We start from the raw sequence: 11,428 nt of genomic DNA on the forward strand, positions 1-11,428 counted from the left end.
AAAAAAAATTATTATTCCTACAAAAAAAATAAAAAAACCTGATATACAAAATATAAATCATGCATAAATATATAAACCTGATATGCACAATATAAACCTGATATACAAAATATATATCATGCATAAATACATAAACCTAATATACACAATATTAAATCCATATAATATTAAATTCATACAAGAAATTCATACAATATTAGTCAAACACATCGTCCATGAACATTAAAAATAATACAATGTAATATATATCCATGGCAATGATAAATCCTCCTAATGATCCGAGGGCGGCGACGATGAAGAAGGGTTATGAAACCTTTCTTCTATAGCTGACAAACGATGATTAAATGGTTCTATAGCTGCATTAATAGCGCAACTAACAGCTTGTTGAATTTGATCAACGAGTGAAATTGATGATTGTGGAGGCGGTGGCGGTGGCGGTGGCGACAACACATGATAAGAGCCAGGGATGACATGTGCTTCAGATCCCATGCCATACACACGACCCTTCTTTTTCCCGCCTGCAACCTCCAACCATAATGATGTCTCATCTAAAGCTGCCTGCGAGGGCTGTCCAGCAGCGTCACTATCTTCTGTCGGGCCAACTGCTGATGATTGTGATGATGCTTGCCGCATCTGAAAGTCAGCCTTCAAGTATATATATAATGGTATAAGTTGTACTATCAAAATGTCAATTAAGTATAATAAAACACAAGTATTGTTATATACTTACATAAGTTTCCTCGGACCTGCTGTCAACAAATCCTGAATTATCTTTTCTTTGATGTGTTGCAATGAATAACTCGGCCTGCGTAGGTGGACGACCTAATAGCTTAGACTGCAAAGGCAAAAAAATAAAATGTTAATGCAACCATACTTAACTAATTAAGTAAAATGAAAATAATAAAAAAGTTTAAAAATTACCAGTCGCTTCTTATGTTCAGACATAGGGATGGAACCACAAGTGTGCTTACTACCACCAATATCTGAAGACCGATTTTTCTTTGCCTTTTCTGATTTGCTCTTAAATTCTGGAGTATTCCAATACTCCTTGAGTGCTTCAAATACAACAGGACACATCCAAGATGGTTTTTTTGTCAAATCCCTCCTCACACGGAACAAAAGGTCAGTCAAACGATCAGAGGCTGTCTTTTCAAAATTTATCCTTATTTGATTTTCCAATTCACTCTCCCAAGACCACCTCTTCTGTAATGTAAAGCAAAGCAAAATTTAAACAAAATAATAAATTAAATTAATCTATCCTAATCCATACTCCTACAATCTCTCCAGTCTATGTAGTTTCACTAGTAATGAGCAATCCACACTAGTAATAAGCAATCCACAGCAAGGACGTGAAAAGGAAAACATTATAATCACAAAACAAAAAACAAACCAAAGTAGTGGATTTGAAGTTACATGAAGATAAAAATGCTGGGTATTGAGTCTGTATATTTAAAAACTTACAAGAAGTCAATACAGAGCTTATCCTCATCCTCATGTAATTTCAATAGTCATATGCAATCTGGTTTATGTTCAAAAACTAGCTTCAGGAAACTTAATTCTGCACCATACCAATGTAGCTCTACTCCTATTTGCTACTTTTTCATCTAGAGATGGGTGTAAAATATAGCAATTGATATTAGCATAATAAAGCAACGAACTAAGAGTTCAATATCCACATAAGCTGTACACACTTGTAAAAACCCTCCTAATCAATCTTATTACTTTTAACATATTTAATTTATTTTAAACAAACTGCTATTTTATACTTTCAAAACATTTTGCACTCTTTTGTGTTAATCCCTATAAATATAAATATTGGAGCCATGTTTACATTAGGGCTGGGGCATTGACATTAATTAGAATAATATTATGAGTCATTAGTTATGAATTTCACTTACTAGTAATATGCATGGAAGGAAGAAGGAAGACGTGGACGTGGACAAAGAGGAGAGGGAAGGCATGCCATTAACATTTATCATTGAATAGAATATTCTTTGGAGAACTTTGAGAAATCTGATTTGAAATGTATGCTAATGACATAACTAATGAGATCACAGATTTTAGCTCAGTCAAATAGCACAAAGCATAATACATCAATGCATGAGGGTTGCTAAAAGTGTCCTAACTGATTATCCAAACAGCATTTCCATTTCCCTTAGTTTCAAGGTTTAACTCCTACTACTGATTATCCAAATTTAATTGCATGATTCAAGTTCTCAGCATGCATCACTGTTATCATCACGACAATTTGTTTGGTCCGGAGCATCTTTTTCAGGTGCTCCGGACCAAACAAATTGAGCACCATGTTCTTGAGGTACTTATACATGAACCCATGCAATGAACCCACATTCTGTCTTCCAAAGAAGTTAAGGAAGTTATCAGCCACGAGTACTTGAGATTATGGATTGTCTAGAACATGCAAAGGAGCTTTTTATGATGGTTTGCTTTGGCTTGATGTGATGGAGGCTGCTACAGCAGAAAAAACTTGGAGGCAGCCACTTGAAATATGGTCCTCCTGACCTTACCAAAAATTGAAATAGATTCTTGATTATCTTTTGTACGTGTTCTTGATATAAAATATAAAGGGTTATTGGCAATGCAAGGCAAGATTTTCATGTTGCAAAATGTATGATCTTAATAGGCTATTCTTGATTACCAAAAGGGTTATTGACCCTTCATATAGAAGTCTTAATAGGCTATTCAGCATTTTCTGGTTATTAAAATCTCAATTTTTGTGCTCTTAAATAGTCTCCCTCGATACTGTTTAACTATTTCATGTTGCAAACTGTATGATCTTTCACCAAATTCTTTGGCAACTAATTAATGATGAAACAGTTTATAGAGAATGGATTATGCAAGAAAAGAAACTTGGAAATGAAGAAGATGAATGTGTATCTGACACAACATGATACTAACTGGTAGAATGTAACTATAACAGCTATCTTCTTTATGAAAAAAACGTAATTATAGCAGCTGCCTAATTGAAAGTTCTTCACATAGACTACTTATAGAAAGTAAGGCCTATGATGGAATTGGAACACTTCAAAGAGACCAATAGAGAAATAAAAGGGGAGAATAGGAGAGCAATCAACCGCATGAAATTAGTTTTCTTCAGGTATAAATAATAGAAACAAAAACATATCTGAAAGTACGTTAGGGAGCTTCACACATGTGATTGCAGTTCATTTATTTACTAATAAAGAGAAGCACAAAAGTCTTATTTAATTTGGAAAAAGCTGCAATATTCAATTTTTACTATAAAACCAAAGCCTAAGATCCAAATTACCTAAGCCAGATAGATGCTCAATTCAGCTTATATAGAAAACCCTTGTTCCCTTCCTCTTTCTTTAGGGCTCAGCTAGCAAGGAGAACCGTTGTTCTCCTTTACTGGAGAGGAATATGAGGTTTCTAAATAATCAAATGCAAGAATTAGAGCAATATATTTGGAAATCTTGCATTTCTTATGCATAAGATGATGGGGCAAAAAGTCAAGAAAGAGAAGACTAAAACCCTATAAATAAGACCTGATTAATCATTTTTGAGTTATGGGTTTTTATCCAATCACATAGGCTAATGTTGCATCAGATTTTGTAAACCCTAGGCATGGATGATATTAATCAAAAAGCTTGTGATTCGAAGTAAATTTGTAACACATTATCAACCAAAGTGAGTTTCAGTAAAGAGTTTGTATGGAGCAATCTGCAATCCAAGATATATAACATTTCAAATAAAGGGTACAAATTTAAATAAATCAGATCAAACACACCAGTTTTTTTTTTTTCTGTAAATAGATCAAACACACCAGTTATAGATCAATTTCCACGAAGAAAGGGGAAGTACGACAGCAATTGGTTAGACGAGAGAGAGAGAGAGTGGTGGTGGAGAGAAAATAAAATCATCGTACATCAAATGTATCTTATTTTGATCTAGAAAAGCGTAAATAAAATCTCTGCAGTGCACTGTACTACACCATGCCCAGTGTGATTAAAGCCTTCGAAAATTTTGACAAAAAAGGGAAAAAATGGAATATGAGAAACTTGAAGAAACGTACTTGGAGCTTGAGAACTCGTTTAATCTCCCTTTGGGAGAGAAAATGATCAAAGCCACTTCAACATCGCAAAGAACAGAGAACTTTTACTCAAAAACTGGTAGAACATTGTTTCATGGCCCCTTATTTCACACTTTCAATAGCAAACCAATGGGAACCAATGTTCATAAACACAACAAGAGTAATACTTTGTTCATATTTTACATATGTTTGGTGTTTAAATGTTAAACTACTAGGGCATAAATATAGTAAAAAGTTATCCATTGGGTTAAAACAGGTTAAAAGCAAAAAACAAGTATGGCTTCTAAAACTTTAAACAGTTTAGACATACTGAAATAACACATTACCTTAAATTCGCCAAACCACATATCCCTAACAGCAGGGTCTGTCTTTTTCCAGCTTGTGTATGGCTTCTCAAACTTACTTTGAATTATTCGTGTTATATCTCGTTTGCACCAAATGTTATCAAACCTGTTGGAACACACATTAGTTGGTGAAAACATCTATTAAAACTTTGTGCAAATAAAAATTGATTAATAAAATCAAGAATGCTTACGAGGAACCCAAGGGACGTATCATGATACAGTTTTGACGGGGAGCAGGGGGCGTTGATGAACCCCCAACCTCAACAAGCGTGGAAGAAGGCCCATCAGCGTAGGAGTGAGGTGTATGTGGGCTAGGGGAATCAAATCTCACATCAGAAGGAGATGAATGTCCCCCTACAAAAATAAATAATTGTTAGGGATTCAACATGTAAGTAATGAATAATTTAAAGATGGAGTGTAGAGTGTACCAATGTAGTCGTCGCCAGCACTCTCTCTAAACTGACGACGTCGCATACCTTGACCATATGGTGTTCTCTGTGACATATCCTGTCATATAAAGAAAATAGTTAGTAGGCATGTGATGACAACTTTTAAATACTTTCACAATAAAATATGATTTATCATGTACAAAATGGTTTATGTTATATTCATGAACTCGTTTTAAAATTGTGTTTTTGAACCAATAACTTAAATGTAAGCATAACATTATAGTTAGTTAGCGTATGTTTAGTTGGCTATGTGATTTATGAATTATTATAAATATTTTTAAATTTACAAAATATACATTGAAGAACTAGTGACCGCAAATTATTATAAGAAAGTATTATGTATAAATACATATATATATATATTTCAATGTAAGTACCTAATCAACCTCGGGAGTTCACAAATAACATTATTGATATCTTAGATATTAATAGTTTGAAATTGAAACTCACAACATCAAACTTTCTGATCTATAAAATGATCATACCGATTGTGATAACAACTTTTAAATACTTTCGAAATAAAATATGATTTATCATATAAATCAATGGTTTATGTTATATTCATGAACTCGTGTTTCAAATTGTGTTTTTGAACTAACAGATTAAATGTAAGGATAAGATTGCAGTTGTTCACTATCACCTATGTAGCTATTCTGTGTCGTCTGATTGCTCATCCTCATCTTCGTCCTCATCTTCATCCTCATCTTCGTCCTCATCTTCATCCTCATCTTCGTCCTCTTCAGCATCTACCTCCTCATCACCCGCAACAAGGTTCTGATCAAATGAGTGCTCATCCACCCATTCGAATTCACCAACTTCATCTCTAAGGGTGTTTAGTTGTTCATTTCCAACTGGCTGCACTGACGTTTCCTCATCTGCCTGATATGCATCCCTTGGTCTCTCGATAGTTGGGGCGTGAACTGTGCTCCTAGCCTTAGCTCGAATAACCACCCACCAGTCTACCAAATTTCGTTGTCGAGATGGATACAGAGCATAATAAACCTGATGCGCTTAGAGGCAAGTATAAAAGGATCATACCGATTGTACCTTCTGTTAGCTCGAACCTCAACTATTCCATATTGATCATGTATTCGAGTCCCACGTCTAGGAGTCGGGTCGAACCATGTGCAATTAAATAGCACCACTTGTTTGATTGGTAATCCCGGGTATTCTAATTGGATTACCTCTTGAAGTATACCATAATAGTCATCTTCGGGTTGCCCGTATACTGACCCTCTAGTGCAAACGCCGCTGTTTCTTGTTGACTCCATGAATCTGTGTGAAACTTATACCCATTTATGATGTACATAGGCCATGTGCGCACCATTCTCAAGGGCCCCCATGACATGTCACGTATTTGTTGATCATTAATCTCATTCGTTGGATCATGCACCTGTGCACATGAAATACATGGCATAATTCGTATATTTGTCACAATAATAATTTCTGTAATTTAAGATAGACTTACGTATTCCTTAAACCATTTCGGGAAATCAACCTCTATCCTCTTATCTACATCGATTTCAGTAATGTGTGGTGCATCCGCTTTAATATAATCCACAAATAAACTGCGTTTATATAGGCCATGTTAATCATATATGCAAATAAGAAACCTAAAGTTGATAATACCAAATATATGAGTGATTACTTACTTAATGTATGGTTGGACCTCATCACAATTCAAAAGAACATACAACGTGGCACGATCTATTTCTCGATCATCCAATAATCGATCTTTATATGCACCTGATGGTCGACCAGATTGATTGAAGATGGAAAAAGTTGATTGATCTGGCGATAAGTCAACACCATAATCATTCCGTGGACCTCGTCTGATTCTTGATTGTACATCAGGTCCAAAATAATGCGAACAAAAAGTGGAGGTTTCCTCTGTGATGTATGCCTCGCAAATGGAGCCCTCCACACGTGCCTTATTTTTAACTTTACGCTTCAATGTGTGCAAAAACCTATTGGGTAACAAAAATATATTAACTCAAGTTTCTAAGTTACATAACAAAGGATATTGTGTAATGTTTCAATTATAATTACCTCTCAAATGGATACATCCAACGATAGTGCACTAGGCCGCCAACACGTGCCTCATAAGCTAAATGTATAGGCAAGTGCTCCATTGAGTTAAAGAACCCAGGTGGAAAAATTTGCTCCATCTTGCAAATGATTACCTTAATATTTTCCTCCATTATTTCTAGCTTATCTACTCTGAGACTTGAAGAACACAATTCCCTAAAGAATTGACTCAACTCTGCTAGAGGCTTCCATATAGGGTCTGGAAGTGCTCTTAGTGCAATTGGGAGGAGGCGTTCCATGAAAACATGACAATCATGGCTTTTCATGCCATGCAACTTTGCTTCTCGCATGTCTACACAACGACCCAAATCAGATGCATATCCATCAGGAAGTTTTAATTCACATACCCATTCGCACACTGCTCTCCTTTGTTCCACATTGAGTGCATACCGAGCCTTTGGCTTTAAGTACTTGCCATTACCTTGTGCCACTAACTCAAGTTCTCTACGTCGACAATACTCTTTTATGTCCATCCTAGCCTTAATGTTGTCCTTTGTTTTTCCCTTCACATCCATCACGGTGTGAAAAACATTATCAAATACGTTCTTTTCAATATGCATTACATCCAAATTATGGCGAATGAGATTTGTTTTCCAATATGGCAACTCCCAAAAAATACTTTTCCTTGTCCAATTGTGGTCTACCCCGTAGCCTTGCGTGCGAATTGGACCTGTTTCAATTATTTCTGGCAATGCCCAAACTCGACCCCATATTCCATCACCGCTCAATCGTGGTGGGGGCCCACCCTTCTCAATCTTATTCTTAACAAAAGCATCTCGGTTCCTTCGAAATGGGTGATTCATGGGTAAAAACATTCGATGACAATCAAAAAATGATGTCTTTCGACCATGCTTCAGCGTGAATGCTTTTGAATTCTCCATGCAATACGGACATGCTAACTTGCCTGCAGTCATCCAACCTGATAGCATACCATAGGCTGGGAAGTCATTAATAGTCCACATCAGTGTAACCCTCATTTGAAAATTTTGTTTTAATGAAATATCATATGTTGGCACGCCAATATCCCATAACATTTTCAACTCATCTATGAGAGGTTGTAGGAACACATCTATTTTGGATTTCGGATTGTGAGGACCAGGGATGATTATTGTAAGAAACAAATACTCTTGTCGCATGCACATCCATGGAGGAAGATTATAAGGAGTGACAATCACAGGCCAACATGAATAGGTTTTCCCAGATTGACCATATGGTGTGAAGCCATCAGCACATAGCCCAAGCCTGATATTGCGTGGTTCACAAGCAAAATCAGGATGCACATTATCGAAGTGCTTCCATGCTTCTCCATCAGATGGGTGGGATAACACACCAGGCTCCCGTGGGTTTTCATAGTGCCATCTCATCTCCCCAGCTGTTGTCTTCGACGCGTAAAGCCTCTGGAGCCTAGGTGTTATAGGTAAATACCACATCCGTTTAATTGGAACATCCTTTCGCCTCCCAGGACCTACCTTGCGGCTTGTATATCGTGGGGCATGACAAAACTTGCACTCGGTTGCATTTGTATCATCTTTAAAATAAAGCATACACATATTAACACAACAATCAATCTTTTGGAACCCAAGGCCCAGCTTAGAAACCATCTTCTTTGTCCTGTAAAAGTCGTTGGGCATCCGGTTGCCTTCGGGCATCAACTCATTTATTAGTTGCACCCAAGCATTATAGCATTGCTCAGGTAAGTTGAAATCAGCCTTAATACTAAGCATCCTCATCGCTGTAGAAAGTTCGGTGTGAGTAGTGCAACCATCATATATTGGTGTTCTTGCATTATCCAACATTTCATAGAAGTCTTGCGCATCTACATTGGGCTCTTCTTCTTCGTTTTCCAACGTATGTGCCCTAACAGAAGGACCTGCACCATCCATCACCATTGCATCATATGGATTTGGATTATCCTCGTAAACCCCTTGTGCTTCATTATATGCACCAGCATTCGTTCGGACCTGGGATTCCATGGGAGGCTCATCTTCCCCATGGCATGTCCAGTAATAGTAATGGGCCATGAATCCCTTCTGATAAAGATGCAACTTCACATCATCCACACTTAGAAATTTTCTACATTGACACTTAACACACGGACACCTTAAGGTCTCATCGTCCTGTGTGAACTGTGGTCGAGCACATACATAATGTATGAAGCTCTCAACTCCGCATATGAACTCATTTGTTATCCCTCGACGATTAGGTGCCACTCTATTATACATCCATGCTCGCTGCTCACGTACGTCCATGATCTGCAATAGATTCACATCAATTCTTAGCGCACATCAAAACTCTCAACCCCTATGACTAATATATATAATATTCCCCTAGCCATATATGTACAAAGACAATTATAAAAGTTTTTTTATTTGAGTTTTTTTTTAATCTTTATCCACTGAACCACTCCTTATGACTCCTTAAAATTTGAAGGTTGGGACCTATCCCATCTGGAAATGAGTCGTGATATGACCACTAGCGGACGCATTTACTCACGGTACGAAATTTCGGCAGCATCCCAACGCAATTCTCCAAATGCACGATAAGGATTATGTGTTGATCCATACGAGTTACACTCAATTTGAGTCAATCGCATAAATCAGAACATATTCCTATATGCAACTGGAGAACAACATGAGATGCTACCGAATTTTCGTATCATGCATCAGTAAATTAATGCGTATCCACCGGGCACACAACATGACATCAAATTTTCAGACTGTCCAACTGGACAATTCAGTGACCTCCTCGCTCCATCGAGGAGGTCACCGAATGGGAACCTAAGGCTAATTTCTAACAAATTTAACTAAATTGCTGAAAATTATTTAATTAATTATATTCTTTATTTAATATAATTTCCTTTTTAAATCTAGCAAAGTCTCCCCTCTAACCGGACTATACCCCCTATAAGATTGTTTAAAATCACAACAAAATTCATCTTACAGATAATTACCAACATGTTCATAATGATAGATCATTCGCACAAATAACAATTGAGAATGCAAGATCATAATATATCATATTATGACTAATTAAATACAAGTTCTATATAATTTTTATATGATCTTGATGCAATTAAATTATAATCAAATTTTTAATTTTAGAGTTAGAACTCAACCAATTTAGCCATCAAAATCAAGTATGGTTGGTCTAAATCAAGGCTTCAAGACTTATACAGTGATACCAATATTATGCAACTTCCAAGAACAAAACACAAAATTATGCAATTGTATTAATAACAATCATAATAGAATTGTCAAATGCTTCAATTCCAGAATTTTCTTTCAAGCATACAAAAATAAAGGTCCCACTTGTTTCTTTTTTATGTATTTGTTTATTGTTGTTTCAAAATTAAAATAAAAAGAAAAGCCTTAGAAATACCTTTGTTTACCAAAAAATTCAAAGCACAGACATGTCTCAAATCACCACATCTACACACCAAACCCAGCAAATGGAAATTCAACACCTCATTTTTTGGCAAAAAAATCAATCAGACGCACATAAAAATTAAATGCAGAGACATCACAATGCAAGAACCCGCAATAATCACATGGGTTTCAAATCATAAAAATAAAAAATCCATCAATGCATGAAATCGGCGAGATTGGTAAAATTCAATTAAGTAAAAGAAAAGAGAAAAGAATTACTCAATTGCTCTGACCTTGGATTTACTGATTTTCCGCCTTTGGTAGAACTTCAGAATAGAGATTTGGAAGAGCCTCTCCGAAATGACAGTGGTCGCCTCGACTGAAGTAGCTGGTGGAGGTTTTAACAGTGTCGATGGAGAGAATAGGGGCGTGCTGGTGATGGTTATGACTTCAGTAGCTTGGGAATGAGGGCGAGAGCGACTGAGATGCGATCGAGCGAGGGCGAGGGCGGGAGCGACTGAGATGCGAGCGAGGACGAGAGCGACTGAGAGTGAGCGAGCGAGGGCGAGGGTGAGGGCGAGGGCGAGCGAGAGAGACACAGCGAGGCGCGAGCGCTAGGGCTAGGGCGAGCCGCGAGATCGAGGACGAGGGGGAGGGCGAGGGCGAGCTAGTGAGCGAGGGCGAGGGAGAGATGCGAGAGCTAGAGCGAGGGCGAGAGCTAGGGCTATGGCGAGCCGCTAGATCGAGGACTAGGAGGAGGGCGAAGGCGAGCCAGTGACCGAAGGCGAGGGCGAGCTGCGAGAGCTAGAGCGAGGGCGAGAGCTAGGGCTAGGGCGAGCCGCGAGATCAAGGACGAGGGGGAGGGCTAGGGCGAGGGAGAGCTGCGAGGGCGAGAGCTAGGGCTAGGGCGAGCCGCGAGATCGGGGACGAGGGAGAGCTGCGAGAGGTGAGGGCGAGAGATCCAGAGATGAGGGAGAACCAGAGAGAGGCGCCGATTGACTTGGGTTTTTCGGGAGCGAAAGAGAGGGGGGAAGAGAAGGGTTTTTGGGGAAGAGGGAAATATATTTAAAATTTAATATTAAAATTTAAAATTAAAAAATAATAATTAATATT

At 37.7% G+C, this 11,428-nt stretch overlaps 1 protein-coding gene across 1 annotated transcript; it reads right to left on the reverse strand.

Annotated features, from left to right (window-relative positions):
* Window positions 1-270: 270 nt before the first annotated feature.
* Window positions 271-4,917, reverse strand: LOC127799740 (uncharacterized). The gene is made up of 6 exons (XM_052333966.1): window positions 4,890-4,917; window positions 4,605-4,767; window positions 4,396-4,519; window positions 922-1,203; window positions 731-835; window positions 271-645 (listed from the first exon to the last, which is right to left on the reverse strand). Exons 1-6 carry the CDS (start codon window positions 4,915-4,917, stop codon window positions 271-273), a joined length of 1,077 nt encoding a protein of 358 aa, XP_052189926.1.
* Between the last annotated feature and the right edge of the window lie 6,511 nt (window positions 4,918-11,428).

Source organism: Diospyros lotus, chromosome 4 (genome assembly GCF_014633365.1).
Source record: "Diospyros lotus cultivar Yz01 chromosome 4, ASM1463336v1, whole genome shotgun sequence".
Classification (NCBI taxonomy): Eukaryota; Viridiplantae; Streptophyta; class Magnoliopsida; order Ericales; family Ebenaceae; genus Diospyros; species Diospyros lotus.